This window comes from Eublepharis macularius, chromosome 9 (assembly GCF_028583425.1).
Source record: "Eublepharis macularius isolate TG4126 chromosome 9, MPM_Emac_v1.0, whole genome shotgun sequence".
Taxonomy (NCBI): domain Eukaryota; kingdom Metazoa; phylum Chordata; class Lepidosauria; order Squamata; family Eublepharidae; genus Eublepharis; species Eublepharis macularius.
In genome coordinates, this window is record NC_072798.1 from 97769678 (window position 1) to 97787441 (window position 17764).

General features: G+C 46.0%; 1 protein-coding gene across 1 annotated transcript in view; it reads left to right on the plus strand.

Moving 5' to 3' along the window:
• Positions 1-17764, plus strand: part of FBXL13 (F-box and leucine rich repeat protein 13) — a 174046-nt gene that overhangs the window by 47782 nt on the left and 108500 nt on the right. Inside the window, 2 exon segments of the mRNA XM_054987798.1 lie at positions 7022-7117; positions 12670-12805. Coding sequence (XP_054843773.1) covers positions 7022-7117; positions 12670-12805 — 232 coding nt within the window.

Below are 17764 nucleotides of genomic sequence, written 5' to 3' on the forward strand. Positions count from 1 at the left end.
GGCCGATCTTTCGGATGTGGGGTCATCCAGTGATAGACGTGTTCGCCACTGCGGCGACCACCAAGGCCCACACGTTCTGTTCCATTGCAGGGAGCGATCCCCTCTCTATTGGGGATGCCTTCCAGTTTACGTGGACGCAGGGCTTGCACTACATGTTTCCTCCGTTCCCCTTGATTCCCAGGGTCCTGTGCAAGATAGAGGAGGACGGGACGGACTGCATCCTGGTGGCCCCTTTTTGGCCACGGCAGGTTTGGTTCCCGAAGCTCCTGCGGATGTCCCAACGGACATATGTCAGTCTGCCCCCTCGGCAGGACCTTCTCCTGAACGGGAGCCTGGTCCACCACGATCCCAGGAAGCTGCACCTGACGGCTTGGTGGATCGTTCCTCCCCTGTAGGCTTTACTGACGAGGTACAGAGAGTCCTCCTGAATGCTCGTCGGCCATCCACTTGGTGCGCTTATGCGGCCAAGTGGCGCAGGTTTGAACTTTGGGCACTTGCTAAAGGAGTGGTGCCTGACAGCAGTCCCTTGGGGGTTGTATTCGAGTATTTGTGCCACTTGCGTGGCCTGGGCTTGAAGGTTTCCTCCCTCAAGGTCCACCTGGCAGCGATATCAGCTGCTCACACCCGAGTTGAGGGTGCTACACTGTTTTCTCACCCACAATCCCGCCAGTTCCTTAAGGGCATGTACAATCTTTACCCACCTGTGTCGGCGCCAGTGCCTCAGTGGTCACTGTCCTTGGTACTCTCACGTCTCATGTTGCCTCCATTTGAACCTATGGCTACCTGCCCCTTGGATATGCTATCCTACAAGGTGGCATTCTTGGTGGCTGTGACATCGGCCAGAAGGGTCAGTGAGCTGTCTGCACTGCGGTCTGACCCTCCCTTTCTTGTGTTTCATCCCAACAAGGTGGTCCTGCGTCCCTGCCTCGGGTTTCTGCCCAAGGTGGTGTCCGCCTTCCACCTCTCGCAGGATATCTCACTGCCTGCATTCTTTCCTCAACCTTCCTCTAAAGGGGAAAAGGCCCTCCATTCCCTAGACTTGAAGAGGGCCCTAGCCTATTACCTGGATAGGACGAAGGGATTCCGTTCCAGTCCTCACCTGTTTGTATGTTTTGGGGCCAAGGACAAGGGTAACAGGGCTTCCTCACAGACCCTGTCTAGGTGGATTGTGGCGGCCATTAGCAAGGCCTATTCCCTGGCAGGGGTAGCTTGCCCGCTTCATGTTAGGGCCCACTCCACGCGGTCCCAAGCATCCTCTTCGGCACTCCTCAGGGGGGTGCCCCTGGTTAACATTTGTAAAGCAGCCACATGGTCCTCTGCAGACACCTTTGTCAGGCATTACGCCATTGATGTCAATGCGGAGCAGGATGTATCTGTGGCCAGGGCTGTCCTACACTCCCTTTTTTCCTGAGGGAGTCTTGGGAAGACTTTCTTGGCGTACCTGCTAGGTACCCTTGAGTGAATGAGTGTATATATGTATATTTGGGTGTATATATGTGTAAATATTGGGTACTGATGTATCACTGCACAGTTTACATAGATGTATATATGCATATCTATTTGTTGTTGTTCTTGTTTGTTCAATAAAATTGTGTTGGACTTCACCCCACCTTCCTTATTGTGTGAAGCTTGGTACACTCCCATGTGTGGAGGCACAGAAGAACGAAGATGAAAACAGGGTTAACATACCTGTAACTTATGTTCATCGAGTTCTTCTGTGCAGACACACAACCCTCCCTCCTACCCCGCTGTGAATTCCAATGCACAAAGATGTGGTGGCTGTAACTGAATCTGATGTGTTTTAAGGTGTTACGGCTAAGTGTGTTGGTCAAGCGGCGGCAAAGGAGAACTGAGGGAAGGGGCCGTTGGTCGCTGGAGGAGCACGTGACCGTTTGGGCGGGAAGACGGTCGCTGAGGCGCGCGACAAACGGCCCCTTCGGAGCCATGGAAGCTCTAGAAAATTCTCCGGCGGCTGGCCTGCGCCTGCGCAGTCCCCATGTGTGTCAGCACAGAAGAACTCGATGAACATAAGTTACAGGTATGTTAACCCTGTTGTGTATAGGATAGAGGGATACATGGATACATTGAATACACCTGTATTGGATTGACAGGAAAGACAGATACTGTGTACAGGCATATTGGGGAGACGTGGATTGCATAAATATCTGCATTATCCCGTCATTAGAAAGTTGGAAGGAAAGAACCAAGGGTGGGAGGTGCGGCCCACTCCTAACATGTAGAAGCAGAGGCTCACGTGCTGGCCATTGAGGCAGTTGAGGATGCCTTTCCCCCCTAGGAAAGGGGATTGTGGGCAGACAGGTAGGTGCCCACGTGGGGAGCTGTGGGCTGTCCCTCGTATCACCCACTGGCCTGCCGTCACAGACATGGCAGTCTATTCAATGCACCCTACAGAAGACAGCAGTTCCACAGAATCCACACCACTCAGAGATAGCTTACCTGTGCAGGCAGTACAGGCAGGCTGCCGCCAGCATCACCCACCTTCCTGCCTTCTCGGGAAGGATGGGTGTCGCAGCCGGGACGCATTTCCCCCTGCTCAGAGGGGACAGCAGGTACCCATCGATAAGTGCCACTGTGCTGTGCAACCATATGTGCAACAGCTCCTGAGCTGCCCTTCGTGCCCAAAAGCAGCAGTAGGAAACAGCATCCACCTTCCTGCCTTCATGGAAAGGGTGGGAGGGACCCATACCCCCCTGCTCAGAGGGGACAGCAGGTGCCATGGAATGGGGGACACCATGCAGCACAACCGCATCAGCAACAGCTTTTCAGCTGTCCCTCATGCCCAAAAGTGGCGGCAGCTGGCATGACCCACCTTCCTACCTTCACGGAAAGGATGGGATGGGCAGGACAGGAGAGGTCGTTGGGAAGGGTCGTATTGGTTCCATCCACAGAGGCCAATGTTGAAAGAGGGACCATCCGGGAACTTGTCAGGGAGAGGATGCGATGGGCAGGACAAGTCGTGGGGAAGGGTCATTTGGGCACCATCCAAAGAGGGAGAGGTTGAAAGAGGGAACAGGAACTTGTCAGGGAGAGTAGGACAAAGGGTTACCAGCGGTGGAAGCAGCCTCGAGAACTGAGGGGGGCTAGAGTCCACTGCAGAGGATCTTGGCCTAGAACCACAGTAGACTTGGGGTGGCTCAGAGCCCAGGTAGGTCCAGGTCCACGGAGGGATACCCAAGTAGGTTGAGGTTGACCTTGATGAAGGTCAACATGTCCACCAGGTCCGGGTGCAAACGTGCATGGTGGGGACGGAGGAGGGCCCCCATGTGGGAGAACACCCACTCGCGCTGCATGCTGGTGGGAGGGCAGGACAGGATGTTGGTTGCCATGAAGGACAGGTCCAGCCATATGGCAGATTTATTCACCCAATACTCCAAGCGGTTGGAATAGGGGGGCTCGGGGGGCTCTGCAAGGTACTCTTGCACCATAGCCCCTGCCGAGTCCTCCACTGCAAGAGACGCGCCCGCTGTGCTGCAGCCAGCCACACAGCCCACCGACGAGGCCCAGAGTTCAAGTGGGGCCATTTGGATGGGTCTCTCCTGGCGTGGCTCTCTTCCCACCTCCCCGCGCCTCCTCCTCCTTCTTCACTGCCTACCCCTTGCCACTTCCCAGTTCCCTCCATCCTGCCTTCTCTTCCTGGAAATGGAGCACTGTTGTGTGGAGCTCCTTTTTCCAGTGCTGCATCTGACCCACCTGCATGGTGATGCTGCCCTTGATCCGGGGGTCATGGAGGAAGGCCATTTGGTACGGCACCTCATGGTGCAGAGGATGCAAGTGCTCAGCCATGCATGCCTGCATCCTCCTCACAAAGTCACTGACCCTGGGGAGCAGCTCTTTCTCGTGCTCGAGCTCCTTGGCCAGGTACTGGTCGAGCCCGTGGATCGGGGATGACCTGACCCAGGCTGGCCTTGTACAAGCACAAGATCTCGGTGGCATCCTTAAAGGGTTTCAGCATCCGGGACATCTGAGCAAGGACTCTCCATTCCATGGAGCTGAGGCTCAGCTCCTCTCCCCTCCTCAGAACGTCTGCAGATGACAGGATGTCCTGCAACGGGCCCCTCTGCTTCACCAGACGACATGTCATATTGTAGGTGGAGTTCCAGTGTGTGGGCAGGTCCTGAAAGAGTTGGTGCTCAGGGTCTCTCCCTCTACCTGCCTCTGGAACAGCTCGCGGGAAGAGTTGATGCTACGGGACAAGTGGGAAGCGATGTGGCGGCAGCTGTCCAGCAGATTGTGCATCCACAATGTTCCCTCATCCTAGGTGTCCCTTGGCTTGCTCCCCAGCCCGAGCACATCCCTCATCACCAGGTGCAGCTTATGCGCCATGCACACCAGGCCCGGTAGGGATGCCTCTTTCAGGGCTACCAACGTGTTGCTTCCCGCGTCCGTCACCATGAAGCCATGGACAAACCCTCCCCTGCCCGGCCATTCACTCCCTCAGTGCTGCCTTTACGGTAGTGGCGATGTTCTTCCCAGTATAGACATAGTCCATCCCCCGGGACTAGAGAAGAACTACCCTGTAGCCCGGTGTCAAGCATGCCACCTTTTTCTGGGTGCCATTTCTTGGCCTGGGGCAGTGGAGGTCCTCTGGTTGCTACCAGTGGGTGGTGATTGCAAGGTAGCTGTGATTGCAGCCGCTCCAGAGGTTGGCCGTGAAGTGTACTGTATGGCCTTTGGTGGCTGACAGCTCCCTGAGCACCATGTCTCCCACAGACTGGTAGAGGGCAGGCAGGACTCGATGCCCAACAGTGCGCCGTGACAGCATGGAGAACCATAGGGCAAAGTGTTGAAGCAACCTTTGGAAGCCCTCACCCTCCACAATGGATAGGGGGAATCCTTACAGGGCATCGTCTCTGCCACAACACGAATGCCCGCCTCCTGAGCTCTCGACCTCACCCTTTTCAATGGCACTATCCCCGACCATGATGGAACAACCTCCCCAAGGGCAGCCTGCCTGACCATTCCGCTCCCATCGGCAACATTCTCGGAGCAAGGCTTTTTGCTTGGAGTGGATTCCAGTGACCCTCCCACTGACCCCGGCTCAGAGGAGCTGGTAGCCCCCACCGGATGTTTTGCTGGCTGAGGACGGAGACCACAGCCTCGGGTGGCGCATCTTCAGGTGTCTAGTCAGGACTGTTGAGGACAGGTGCTTCGGGTCATTGCCCCTGCGAACCAGGCTATCACAGACATGGCACCGCACCACACGGGGGTCATTTGGAAGGGCCTGAAAGTGCCTCCATAAAGAGAGTTTGGACTGTGGCCCACTAACTGTTTCAGAGAAAGGAGGCTGAAGGGTTATTGGCCACGCTTTGGAGCTGGCAATGGAAGACGGAGTGAGGGGTGGACTGCAGGCAGGGACAGTGCCGGGAGTTTGGGATGAGGACATTATGGATGTTTCATCACACCCCAACCATTCCTCCACAGATCCCTCGCCCTCCTCTTCCTCAAACAGTTTAAAGAGTTCCTCTTTCCCCGGCAGCAAGTGCTCTTTGGCCTCCTCCACAGCCCCACAGGTGAATTTTGGGGAGTGGGACTGTCTGCTGCCCCAGAGCCCTGCCCAGTACTGCTTCCCATGGGGGTAACCAGAACAATCTTTGCACTTCCCCCCATGACCACCCTTGGCCCCCCACACAAAGCCTCATTGTGCCAGCAAACAAGAATTAAGGAGGAAAGAAAAGGAGAAAACACTGTGAGCCCGCAGCTGAGGCTCACTGAGCTTGGCCCCGGTGCCTGGCAGAAGCCCTGGAACCAGAGGGAGGGGGCTACCGCCCTAGCTCAGCACTCCCAAAAACCTGACCAGATCAGGCACTAATAATAATGTGAGCCCTCAGCCGAGGTGCCCACTGAGCTTGGCCCCAGGGCCTGGCAGCAGTCCTGGAACCAGAGGGAGGGGCTAGAGCTCTAGCCCAGCACTCCCAGAAACCTGACCAGATCAGGCACTAATAATAATGTGAGCCCTCAGCCGAGGTGCCCACTGAGCTTGGCCCCAGGGCCTGGCAGCAGCCCTGGAACCAGAGGGAGGGGCTAGAGCTCTAGCCCAGCACTCCCAGATACCTGACCAGATCAGGCAATAATAATCAGTGTGAGCCCTCAGATGAGGTGCCCACTGAGCTTCGCCCCAGGGCCTGGCAGCAGCCCTTGAACCAGAGGGAGGGGCTAGAGCCCTAGCCTAGCACTCCCAGAAACCTGACCAGGGCCTCACTAGTTTTAATAATAACATAATAATAACATTTGAAGTATATACTGTCCTTCAGGACAACTTAACACCCATTCAGAGCGATTTACAAAGTATGCCATTATTATCCCCACAAAAATCACCCTGTGAGTTGGGTGAGACTGAGAGAGCTCTGAGAGAGCTGTGACTGACCCATAGTCACCCAGCTGGCTTCAAGTGGAGGAGTGGGGAATCAAACCCAGTTCTCCAGATTAGAGACCCACTGTACTTAACCACTACACCAAACTGGATCTTTAGCAAAGTAAGTGTGTGGTTAAGAATGTAAAATAGCAGAGTTCAATAGCACCTTTAAGACTAACCAACTTTATTGTAGCATAAGCTTTCAAGAGCCACAGCTCTCTTCATCAGATGTTAAGAATGTAAAGGTTCAAATCCAACATAATTTGCTTAGGAAGACATTTTTTATACTGAATCAGAAAGGAAAGCAAAATAATCAAGGTGCTATATACTGTAAATAAAGGAAATTCATACTGAGCTAATTTCTTCCACTCCTTGAATTGATGCTTCAGTAGCAGGCCTGCATAGTTTTCTAGTAGTATGTTGCAAAAGTAAGGTTTCAAAAAGATCTTTGCAATAGCAAGGCTCTTACTTTAAAAAGAGCTAAAATCTATAGTCATGATGATACATAATATCGAAGAGTGATGATGCTCTAATTTTATATGGCGAAAAAATATTTAATATGGTGAACAGAACACTGTGGCCAAGATGCATTGCTTACTTCTTAACTAATCTTTAATGTATTAATGTATTTCTTTATTTCCAATCTAGATCTTTCATAATTTAAACTTAATTGACTTGGGAAGATGTGCTCAAGTTTGTCGATCATGGAATGCAATGATACATGTTTGCTCAGTGTGGAGTACTGTAAGTACATATGCTTAAAAGCAAGATTTAATAGTTATTTTTAAAAAGCGAACTGATGAGAAAAGTACAGTAATGAATAATAAGGCACCCAATTGTAATATGAGCTTTGGCAACAGCATGTGGGAAAAAATAAAGTTCTCATTGTCCCTTATGTATATGTATATATGTTGGATATACACAGAATCAAAAGTAATGTTATACTGATAAACTCATCTAAGTAGCCTTGACTCCCTAGTTAAACTTATGACATAGTGTTGTGTGTATCTAATCACTTCCTATAGTTATAGTTTCAAAGAAATTATGGTAAAACTCTACTGGACAAAAGCACTTAAGACTCTAGAGGACCACTTTTGAAGTAGATATATCCAAATACCTAGGGGCATACACATGTTTGTTTACTGAGTTGTTTAAATATAATTACCAACATCTTGTTTAAGAAAAGGAACTAAAGCAGCGATGGCGAACCTATGGCACGCATGCCACAGCTGGCACGCAGAGCCCTCTCTGTGGGCACGCAAGCCAAGTTGCTGATCGCTAGGTACAGGGCTCATTTGGAGGGGGAACGCCTGGAACGGTGTTCCAGTAGCTCTGAGCAGAGATCACATGGGTTTTGGCCCTGCCCACGTGATTTCTTTTCCTCAAGGCTGCCTCCCTGCTGCCCGTCTCTTTAGCAGCAGGAAGCGGAGGCAGCAGCCGGGCTGGCTTTCTAAAGAAGAGTAAGCTGCTTTGATTTAATTTGCATTACTTTCAGTCGTGGCTCTTGAGTGAGAGAGAGAGAGAGCTTGCAAGCAGGGCTGCTGGTCTAAAGAAGGGCAAACTGCTTTGATTTAATTTCGTTTACTTTCATTCGTGGCTCCTGAGTGAGTGAGAGAGAGAGAGTGCTTGCAAGCAGGGCTGCTGGTGTAAAGAAGGGCAAACTGCTTTGATTTAACTTGCTTTACTTTCATTCATGGCTCCTGAGTGAGTGAGAGAGAGAGAGAAAGAGAGAGAGAGAGATGTTAATTAGTTCGGACAACTGTATGAGTTGTTTTTTCTTAACTAAAACCTCATTATTCAGGTTTAATTGCAGTGTTGGCACTTTGAAATAAATAAGTTGGTTTTGTGTTGCAGTTTGGGCACTCAGGCTCAAAAAGGTTCGCCATCAGTGAACTAAAGTAGCTGAACTAAAGAAATCTATTATTTATTTCAAGTTCTAGATTCCATTTTGTTGGGAAAGGAAATGATGTTCCCACAGAAATTGTCAATGGAGTTTATCTGAGTGATAAGAACCAGCATATATTAAAAATATGAACAGTATCTTTACCTAATTTAGCTATATTGTACAGCTTCACAACAATGTCATCCATTGAGGACAGATGTCTAGAGCTTAGGAAACTCATTACATATTTGAGACAGAGGGAAAGCTAACTACTGTTGTCATATCAGTAAAATAATTTAATTTTAAGACAGAATGTAGTAAAATATCATCCCATTGTAAAGGTAAATTTTGTTGATTTCTTAAAAATCTAAAGAATCAGAATTTCAGTGAGGTCACCATTTGCAATCTGATGGTGCAGCTTGGTTCCTAGATCCTAAACTGTTGAGTAGGAGATAATTGATACTCAAGACTAGAGATGGGCATGAACAGAACAGAAAAAAACCCGTATATGATGTTCGTTGTTCGTTGCCATCTACGAACAGAGACTCATGAACAGCCATGAACATGGCCCTGTTCATGAACATGTTCATGGTTGGCTCTTCATGGGGGCCAGCAGGCTCTCCTCCAGCCATCATCCAAGTCAAGATCCCTACTGCACCACTCCAGAAACCTGACCTGAGCAGGCACTAGGAAAGGTACCAATAATAAATAATAACTTGTCTCCAGAGCCTGGCAGCAGCCCTGGAACTTGAAGGGGTAGATCCCTACCGCACCACTCCCAGAAACCTTACCTGAGCAGGCAGCAGGAAAGGTACCAATAATAAATAATAGCTTGGCCCAGAGCCTGGCAGCAGCCCTGTAACTTGAAGGGGTAGATCCCTATCCCACCACACACAAGAAAAATTCAAGCTCTAATGCACTCTCTCTATCAAAATGCTAACAGCAACTCTCTCCCTCTCCACTGTCTGCAAACTAAGCCAGAGCTGGGAGCCCCCCTCCCCCCTGCTCTTTGCTTCCTTGTAACAAATTTGGGCTCCACACTTGAAGACCTGCCTATAAAGCTAAATTGGGCTTAGATTGGGGTTTCTACGGCAACAGCAGGAGTTCAGAGTTCAGACAATCCCTGCCTAAGTTGCCAAGGGAATTGATTGCAGGTGCCAGACTGTCTGGCTTGACGAACAGCAATGAACGAGGCTTGCAACAACCACCTGTTTGTTTAAAATGAGGCTTCGTTAACAGCTTGTTTGTGAACAACAGATTGGGCTGTTCGTGGCTTTTTTTTTTTTGTATTGCTGTTCATGCTCATCTCTACTCAAGACTAGGTCTGAATAGGTATCATTTGAATGCCCTTTTCTCAAAAATGTAATAATACTAAATACAGTAAACCCAGTTCAATTGCATACAGATGTGTGGGATTAGCAAATTTATATTAATCATATAGCTGTGATATTAAGCTAGCAAGAAGCTTAGGATGGATTCTTTATGTTTTAAGTAACTGGTCTCTGTCTTTTAGCCACCCCCCCTTTCTCCCTGGTTGCACATGAGAAGAGAAAATCTGGCCTTGGACAGATAACTGAACATTCTTGGGATGCAGAGGCAGAGACAAAGGGAGAATTATAAGTTTCCCCTCCCTCCTTTTGGAGGAAGAGAGTGTGTGTGAAAGTAACGAGTAACTACCATGGAGACAAGGAGGGTAATAAAGCTGTCGTGAGAGTGAGAAATGGAGAATAGCTTATCCATAGGTGTAAAGAGATCAGGTGCCTTATTTTGAATGTGACTTTCGTTTCTCCAAAATGATGTCATGAGCCCTTAAAAGTAGCATGTACTCCCTTGTTCTCTGGTACATTCTGAGCTCACTTGTAGCCTGCACCCTATTTGCAAATATACGTTGTTCTTTACATCAGCCCTTGTCTGTCTCATCTCTCTTTTGCTCGGCGAATTGGAAGGAGCAAGGGGGAAGGCACTTTTGTGCAACAGATGTGCCATCAAGTCACAACTGAGTTATGACAACTCCAACAAGGGGCTTTCAAGAAAAGTGAGAAGCAGAGGTGGTTTGCCATTGCTTTTCTCTTAGTTTTCCTTGGTGGTACCCCATCCAAGTACTGATCATATTTAGCTTCCAAGTTCCGATGAGATTGGGCTATACCATGCCGCTTTCCCTTCCCCAGTTCAATTATATAGATATATATTTTAAAAAACCAATATTTACTGTATAGTAGACAAATGCCAAATTGTAATGTGCTTTTTGTGACATTGACCACCTGAAAACTCCAATATCCAAAATCCTGCATCCTGCTTTTAGTGGGTGAGAACAGGAAAGAGTACATTGCACTATAATTATAAAAACAGCAATGATTATTATAATTATTGATTATTATGTGTGTCAGAACATTGTTCCACACAACTTGTGGTTCGAATGTCCCTCAGCCAATCATAATGAGAGACAGACGCGGAGTCCTGCAGATGAAGCAATCTATAACCATTTATTAAACGATGGAGGAACGATGGTTACACCGAGAGTAAAAGATCCCCTCATGTCCAACGCTCATCAAAGCTACAATAGCAGTACAAAGCAATTAATGCCTTTTGGTTAATTATAATATTTGTTATTCTTTGGCTCAGAAAATACAGTGGCCCCCATTGGCTCAAGTAGGCGACCACCTTTAATGATACAAGTGTCCAGGGGTATTCTTATTGGAAGAAACAACTTCGGTCAACAGCACAATTACAATATTACCCGATTGCCATTGCTTATCTTACCTGCCCTTGTTCTATCTCTGAAAGGAATATCTCCCTTCCTTTTCTACACATCTCTTTCATAGGCTTTTCATTCTTGCCCATTCCTCTGGTCCAAGTAACATTTAGTAAAGGCGCCCCGATGTCGCTTTTGGCAACCTTGTGGGTTTTAAGCAGAGAATACTTCTCTGGGTTCTGTGGGAGGGGAGCGCTCTCCCTTCCCTAGGAATGTGCTTAAAGTTACATTCATCACCCCTTCCTCTGCTTTGTGGTTTCCTCCCAGCCTTGAAAGGTTCTTTTAATCTAATTAACTTGCAGCTAGCTTCCTTCTCTCAGTAACACATTCTTCTTTCCCATTCATTCTGTTGCTACATTTTGCATAAGCAGTTTTACAAAGAAGTTTCTGTATCAAGTCATAAACAGGTGTCTGGCAAGCACAATCTACCTGGTAGCAAGCTTTACAGTGTCTGATCTCACTTCTCACAGTGATTCATATGTATAGCATACATTCTGCTTTGGTCTTTTGTTTCAAGTTTCATTTTCTTGCAAGTTGCGTTACAAATACTACATTACCTCCTCAGAATAGTAAAAGTGCATAACAATAGTAAAAGGCACATAAAAGTATGTAAAATCTCCTTCATTAAATCTACTTCCCACAATTATAAGTAATTTATTAAAATATAACTGTCCTTATATTCAATTGAAATTACTTTTTGCAGTTATGGTGCATCTCTTCTTGAGTATTTCTGACATTAATAAATAAGGAATTGGTACTTGAAATACAGAATAGATGGCAACCCTAGTGTCATATATGCTTCCTGCATATCTGCCATGAATGTATATGGGTTCTACCTCTGGCTTCTGAGAGTGTGAGAAGTTCTTTATTGCTGCCATGCCAGTAGGTTATCTTGCAAATGTTTACTTTCACTTTCTCTCTGCTCTGAGCCAGTGTCCTTGACGACCAGCTGAAACTGGCTGGAGATGTATCCTTTTTGAAAACCAAAGATAAGTTCATCTTTCTCACTGTCAGCTCTAAAACAATGTCTCACCCAACCTCCCCCCCCCCCGTTAGCGGTCTTCTTTCGTAAAGGCGGGAAGATTCCCTGTAACTAGCATTGCTAGCCCCAAATATGTCACTTCTGTCAATTTTACTGTCTATGCACCTTGTACTGAATGGATCTCTAATTAAGTTAATTGCTCAGTGTGTCACCGCCCAGAGCCCCTGGGGATGGGCGGTTTATAAATCGAAATAACAACAACAACAGTGGAGAACTTGGAGACCTAACTGCCAGGGACTGACACCTAGGAGAGATGAAAGAGCAGCCTTTTTCTATTGATTCCAAGATAAGGTTCTAAAGATTAAGAATGCTTGATCATGCAGACATGATACACAATGTGATTTTCGCTGATATTTTCTACCACCGCTATAATCAGTAGATGGTTACTAAAAATGAAATTAATCAAGGGTCTATTCTGTAAATATATGTCTGTTTCCGATGGTTATGGTATTTAATAAGATTTTCATTTAATTATCTCAGAGCAGTCATTCATGTTTTCATTTAATTATCTCAGAGTATTCACTCATGTTTTCAGGATGAGACTGTTAGATTGAAAAGTCTCTATCGTATTGAACATTTAGTAGTCATTCTTATTTCTATGGAAATATTTTTTTGTCTAGATTAATTTCTCTGAAGTAAAGGACAAAATGAGGGACAATGTAGGAGGAGATATTCTCATGAAGTGGCGTGCTTCTGTGGTACATTTGAATCTTCGTGGTTGTGCCACACTGCAATGGCTTACTTTTAAAAGTATTGGTAAGTATTTTCTTGCATTGCATTGCATTTCTTCTTTTGTTCACTTTGCTTATTTTTCTTGCTTGTTTCTATGGCCACTCTTCTGATGTAGAAAAAAATGTACAATATGTTTGAGCAGTGCAAACCAATATACTTCAGCCTTGAGCTTTCAAATGTTCCTGGTTTTTAAAAGCCAAGTTATTTGCCCTTTGGTGGGAGTAACCCTTTGTGACTGCCATCGGGGAAGGAAAGAATATAGTGGAGGGCGGTGCAACAGATGGCCTAAAGGTGTGGGTTACCCACGCTGCTAACTGAGGAAACCCAATGAAACCAAAGGAATTAGAGATAAGTGACTGCATAGGAGTGCACTGTGAATATGCTGTTTCTCTAAGGGTAACCAATTGAAAGCAGGGCTGTGGTTGGTGCACCTGGCATCATTCTTGCTGATTACCTGTGAGCTGCTATATGGTTGCAGTAGCACTCTGATCACATAGAGTGAAATGGCTAAAAGCGGAATCAATCAGATTTATTAGGTTTTTTAAAAAACCTTTTAAAAAGAAAAGAAATCCTGTTACTTGCATCCTCAGGACTCTTCTGGGATAGGTGAACATGTGAAATTAGGGTCCAGCAATACGTGCTCCCCCCCCCCCAAAAAACCTGTCTCCCACACCACATGGGTATTGCTGTATCCAGAGCTTAGCACCTTCCTATTCACTATACAAGACCTGACCTGGATGGCCCAGGCTAGCCTGATCTCATCAGATCTCAGAAGCTAGGCAGGTTGGCTCTGTTAGTACTTGGAAACCCCCAAGGAAGACGAAAATTGCTACACAGAGGCAGGCAATGGCAAACCACCTCCGTTTGTCTCTTGCCTCAAAAACCTACAGGATCACCATAAGTTGGCTGCGGCTTGACAGCACTTTGATCCCTTTTTATCTTCTAGAATGAAGAGATTGGAAGACTAATACACATTGGTTTACATGGCATGAGGGCAAGGCTCCTTTAGGCAGTAGTGTGTGAAAGCTTTCAGCTTTGAGTGATGACCAAAGGGGTGGGGCTTAATGACAGAATTATCATTACAACGTCTCTCCAAGTGGAGTTTAGTTGTCCCCATGGGTCTCAAGGGTTTCCAAGGAGCCCACCAGTATTCCACATCCATGCATACCATGGAGTATCCATTCCAATTTGCCAGATCCCAGATGTTTGCATTGCTGCCAAAGGTCTGAAGCTGTCTACTTTACTAATTTCATTGGGAAGAGAAGAAATATGATGCTTTGAAGTGCTTTCTCAGCCCCCTCCTATGCGCAGTTGGTCAAATGGGTAGTAGCCACCTTGGCTGTTCGTGCTGGTGAATTGTCCCCTCTTTCTCTTAATTTTCTTTGTTACTGTTTTATTGTCTTCTTGTCTACACCCACACCCGATCTCTTCATGTTCCCTTTCTTTGTCAGTGCTGGTAATTGTACACTGGCAGCTAGCCCTCCAGCCACTTTAATTATTGTAGTCAGGAATTTTAAAAGCTACTAAGTGGAATAGGTTTTTTAACACTATATACAGCTAGAAACAGTGAAAGGTTTTGTGGTGGAATAATAAAAAAGAATAAGGCTTAAAATAAAGAAGCAGAGAATTCTTTCAGGAAACTGCCTGATTTGTGAATGTTGTTTGTCTCTTTTCTCCCTTCACTTTCCCTGATTTTCAGGGATTTTCGTTTTGCTGTTTGCTTCACACTTGTTTCCATTCACAGTTTTCTCTTTTGGGGTCCTTAGATGTATTAACGGCGTGTTTAAGCTTTCGGAAGCTTTTAAGCTAATTACTAGTATTCATTGCATGTTCTTGGGGGAACTAATGAAAAAGAGAACTAGATTGCCTGTCTTTAACCACTGTGTTCAGGTCCTAAAAGCACACATTTATATGAAAGTATTTCTTATCTTGTTAATGGGAAGTTTTGGTGTTTTTGTGTCTAGACAAGGAGCAGGGACCTTCACGGTACCTGTTTAACCATCAGTCCTTCTGGTCACATAAACATATATATTGCTGCTACTACGCACTGACTCTTTAATTTTAGGGTCAGATCCCCCCCCCCCTAACATTCCACAATGTTTGTATGGCCATCTTGAGGCCATTTTACCCCAACCGTTCTCCTTGTTCGACCATTTGCATTTGTTAGCCACCGAAGTAACGTTCCCCCTACTTCCCCTTGGCTGGTGGGCCTGCGACTGCAACTTTTAAGCCTGAGGTCTGTCTTAGCGTATTTTCTTTCCTGCTCTCTCTCTAATGCTGTTGACTTTCTTCCTGCAGCAGTTGGTGCCAGGTGGGCTGTAAATCCATTTCCCCTCTTCAGGCTTAGCTGTACTGCCAGCAGCAGCTGTGTTCTAGCAGAGGCATTATCTGTCTTGTCCCTTCCTTTCCTTTTTACACTGAGAAGATCTAGATAGATAAAATCTTGAGTGCAGGAATATATCATCTGGTGAAACGGTTTTGTCCTTGAGAATTTTTAAGTTCCAGGACTTTAAAAAAATTATCTTAGTATTTACATATACTGTTGGACTTCCCTCTGTCTAGCCAATCACCCAACATTTGAGATTACTTGCGATTGCAGAAAGAAACCGAGAGAAATAACTAAAGAACAGGGGCAGTATTTTCTGCACAACTTTGCAGAGGGCACAGAAGTTCACTGGTTTTTCAGCCAATGCTCTCACCAGCACTTTCCTGGCCCTCCTTCCCGTGAGAGGTCCTTGTACCCCTAGGGTTGCAGGTCCAGGTTGGGAAATTCCTGGAGATGTGGGGGGTGGAGCTTGGAAAGAGTGGCGTTTGGGGAGGGGAGGGGCCTCAATCAGGTATAATGCCATAGAGTCCATCCTCCAAAGCAGCCATTTTCTCCAGGGGAACTGATCTCTGTGACCTGGAGAACGGTTGTAATTCTGGGAGATCTCCAGCCACCACCTGGGGGCTGGCAACCCTATATGCCCCCCACCCCAAACTGGTGAATCATCCAGTGCAACATTCCAGGTACTGCAACTAGACAGTAAATCAAGCAATTTCCTACTCCCACTCCCCACAATCAGAAGTACTTTCGGTTTGTCCATAGTCTCTTGGGAACCTGACATATTATTTTTAAGCCCATTAACAGGGGATTATGGGAGAAGGAGGAGACAAATTTACAGTTATAAGAATACCTGGCATTCACACACAGCATTTTTTTTCCATTTAAAGCATCCTTACATCTGTACATTTCTTAGCTGAGTTCATCACATGGTATCAGTCAGAATGCAAATGAAACAAAATGTAAATCTTGAGCCTGTTGCTTGCCTATGTTTGTACTTAATAATTGTTTTATTGACATAGTCAATATGTCATAGTCAGAGTGATCGTTTACCAGCAGCTGAATTCTCTTCATTGGTTTCTATGGTATGGTGTGGTATGGTATGGTAATCTTCTCTAGATGTAGGGAAAAATACTGGCTATTACTGATTTAACAGAAAATAGTTACTCATTTTTTCATAAATTTGTAATTCAGTTTCATAGTAGAAACTGAATTATTCAAACTATCTGTAATATAGGAAATTATTTAATTCAGTGGTTATTCTCAAGATCAGCTGTTCCAGATTAATTTACTCTTTGGCTTTTTTTTGTTCACACAGTCTGGATAGTAAAGAGTGATGAGGGAAACTATATTACAGTGAGGAAATTAATACTGTGGATTGAAGGCAAATATTAATAACATATTTTCCCCAAAGAAAAAACAGCGGCTGTTTTCACATGCCTGTAAACGCCTCTGGAAAATTGCGGAAAACTCGCAGCAAAATGGCATCTTCTTCATAGTGCGATTCCCTGTGTAATGGGTGCGATGACGTCAGAAATCACGTCATTAAACAGGAAATTGTGCTACGCTATTTTGCTGTGAGTTTTGCGCAATTTTCCGGAGGTTTTAGGAGTGTGAAAACAGCCTCTGTGCCTCTAGCTGCCGCATAACAGACACCAACTCCGTGCCACTTGCCACGCCATGCAGATTCAGTCACAAGAGAAGCATACTTTTTGTGTGTCATGGGAATGGCATAATGCCTCTGGCAGGGAAAAAGGTGATTACTTCAAGAGGAACACATAAATACTGACATGGGTTTTGTTTGAAAGTTTCATGCCAGATTTCTGAGAGACAGAGGAAGCACCTTATCTCATTGCCCAGCTTTTTTTACAACAGTACCCTCTTTTTCAATATCTATATACATTTTCAACGTCTGTATTTCATGAAGGGTCCCATTGAGGATTATATCATAGCTGGCATAAATATATGAAATAATCCATCTTCTTACCAAATGTCAACCACTCAATGTTACTTAAGAAATGACTAATATTTGTTGAGTGATATGGAAAACACACTGTAATGTACAGAGCATTTCTAATCCACTCTATTGATAGCAAGGATAAAGTAACAAGGTGTTTTTTTAAAAATTCAAGTATCAAGAGTATGATCTCATAAGAGCTAACCATTCATACATCAAATTGAACTAGCCATCTTGCTTGCAACAAATAGACATGACCGTAGTCGCCTCAGGAAAGGTACAATTTTGTAGCCTCCTTCTCATTTAGAGGACGATATTCCCATTTACAACCTCTGAGGAAATATACAACTGGTCCAGTACCTGTCAGTGCATGACTCAGAAAACCTAAGCAAGGATAGCAAACATTTATAAGGAAAGTAACTTGGAGCTTTTCCAGAGTGCTTTCCCCTCACCACTGAACAACTGCAGTCTTCTCTTAGGATTAAGATGCAGGATTTACAGTTGCATACCGTCCACATTTGCATACTGTCCACACAGATTAAAAACCCAGCACGTCTTCCTTTAGAAAGCAGTGTTCCATCATCAAGCCATGGGCCACATATATGCTGTTCCCTCTAAAATCCGTTTATTTTCCATCTACACTTTATGAAAACAAGTTTTCTTTCCTCAATAGTCCTCACTCCTTCTTGTTGTTGGAGAAGCG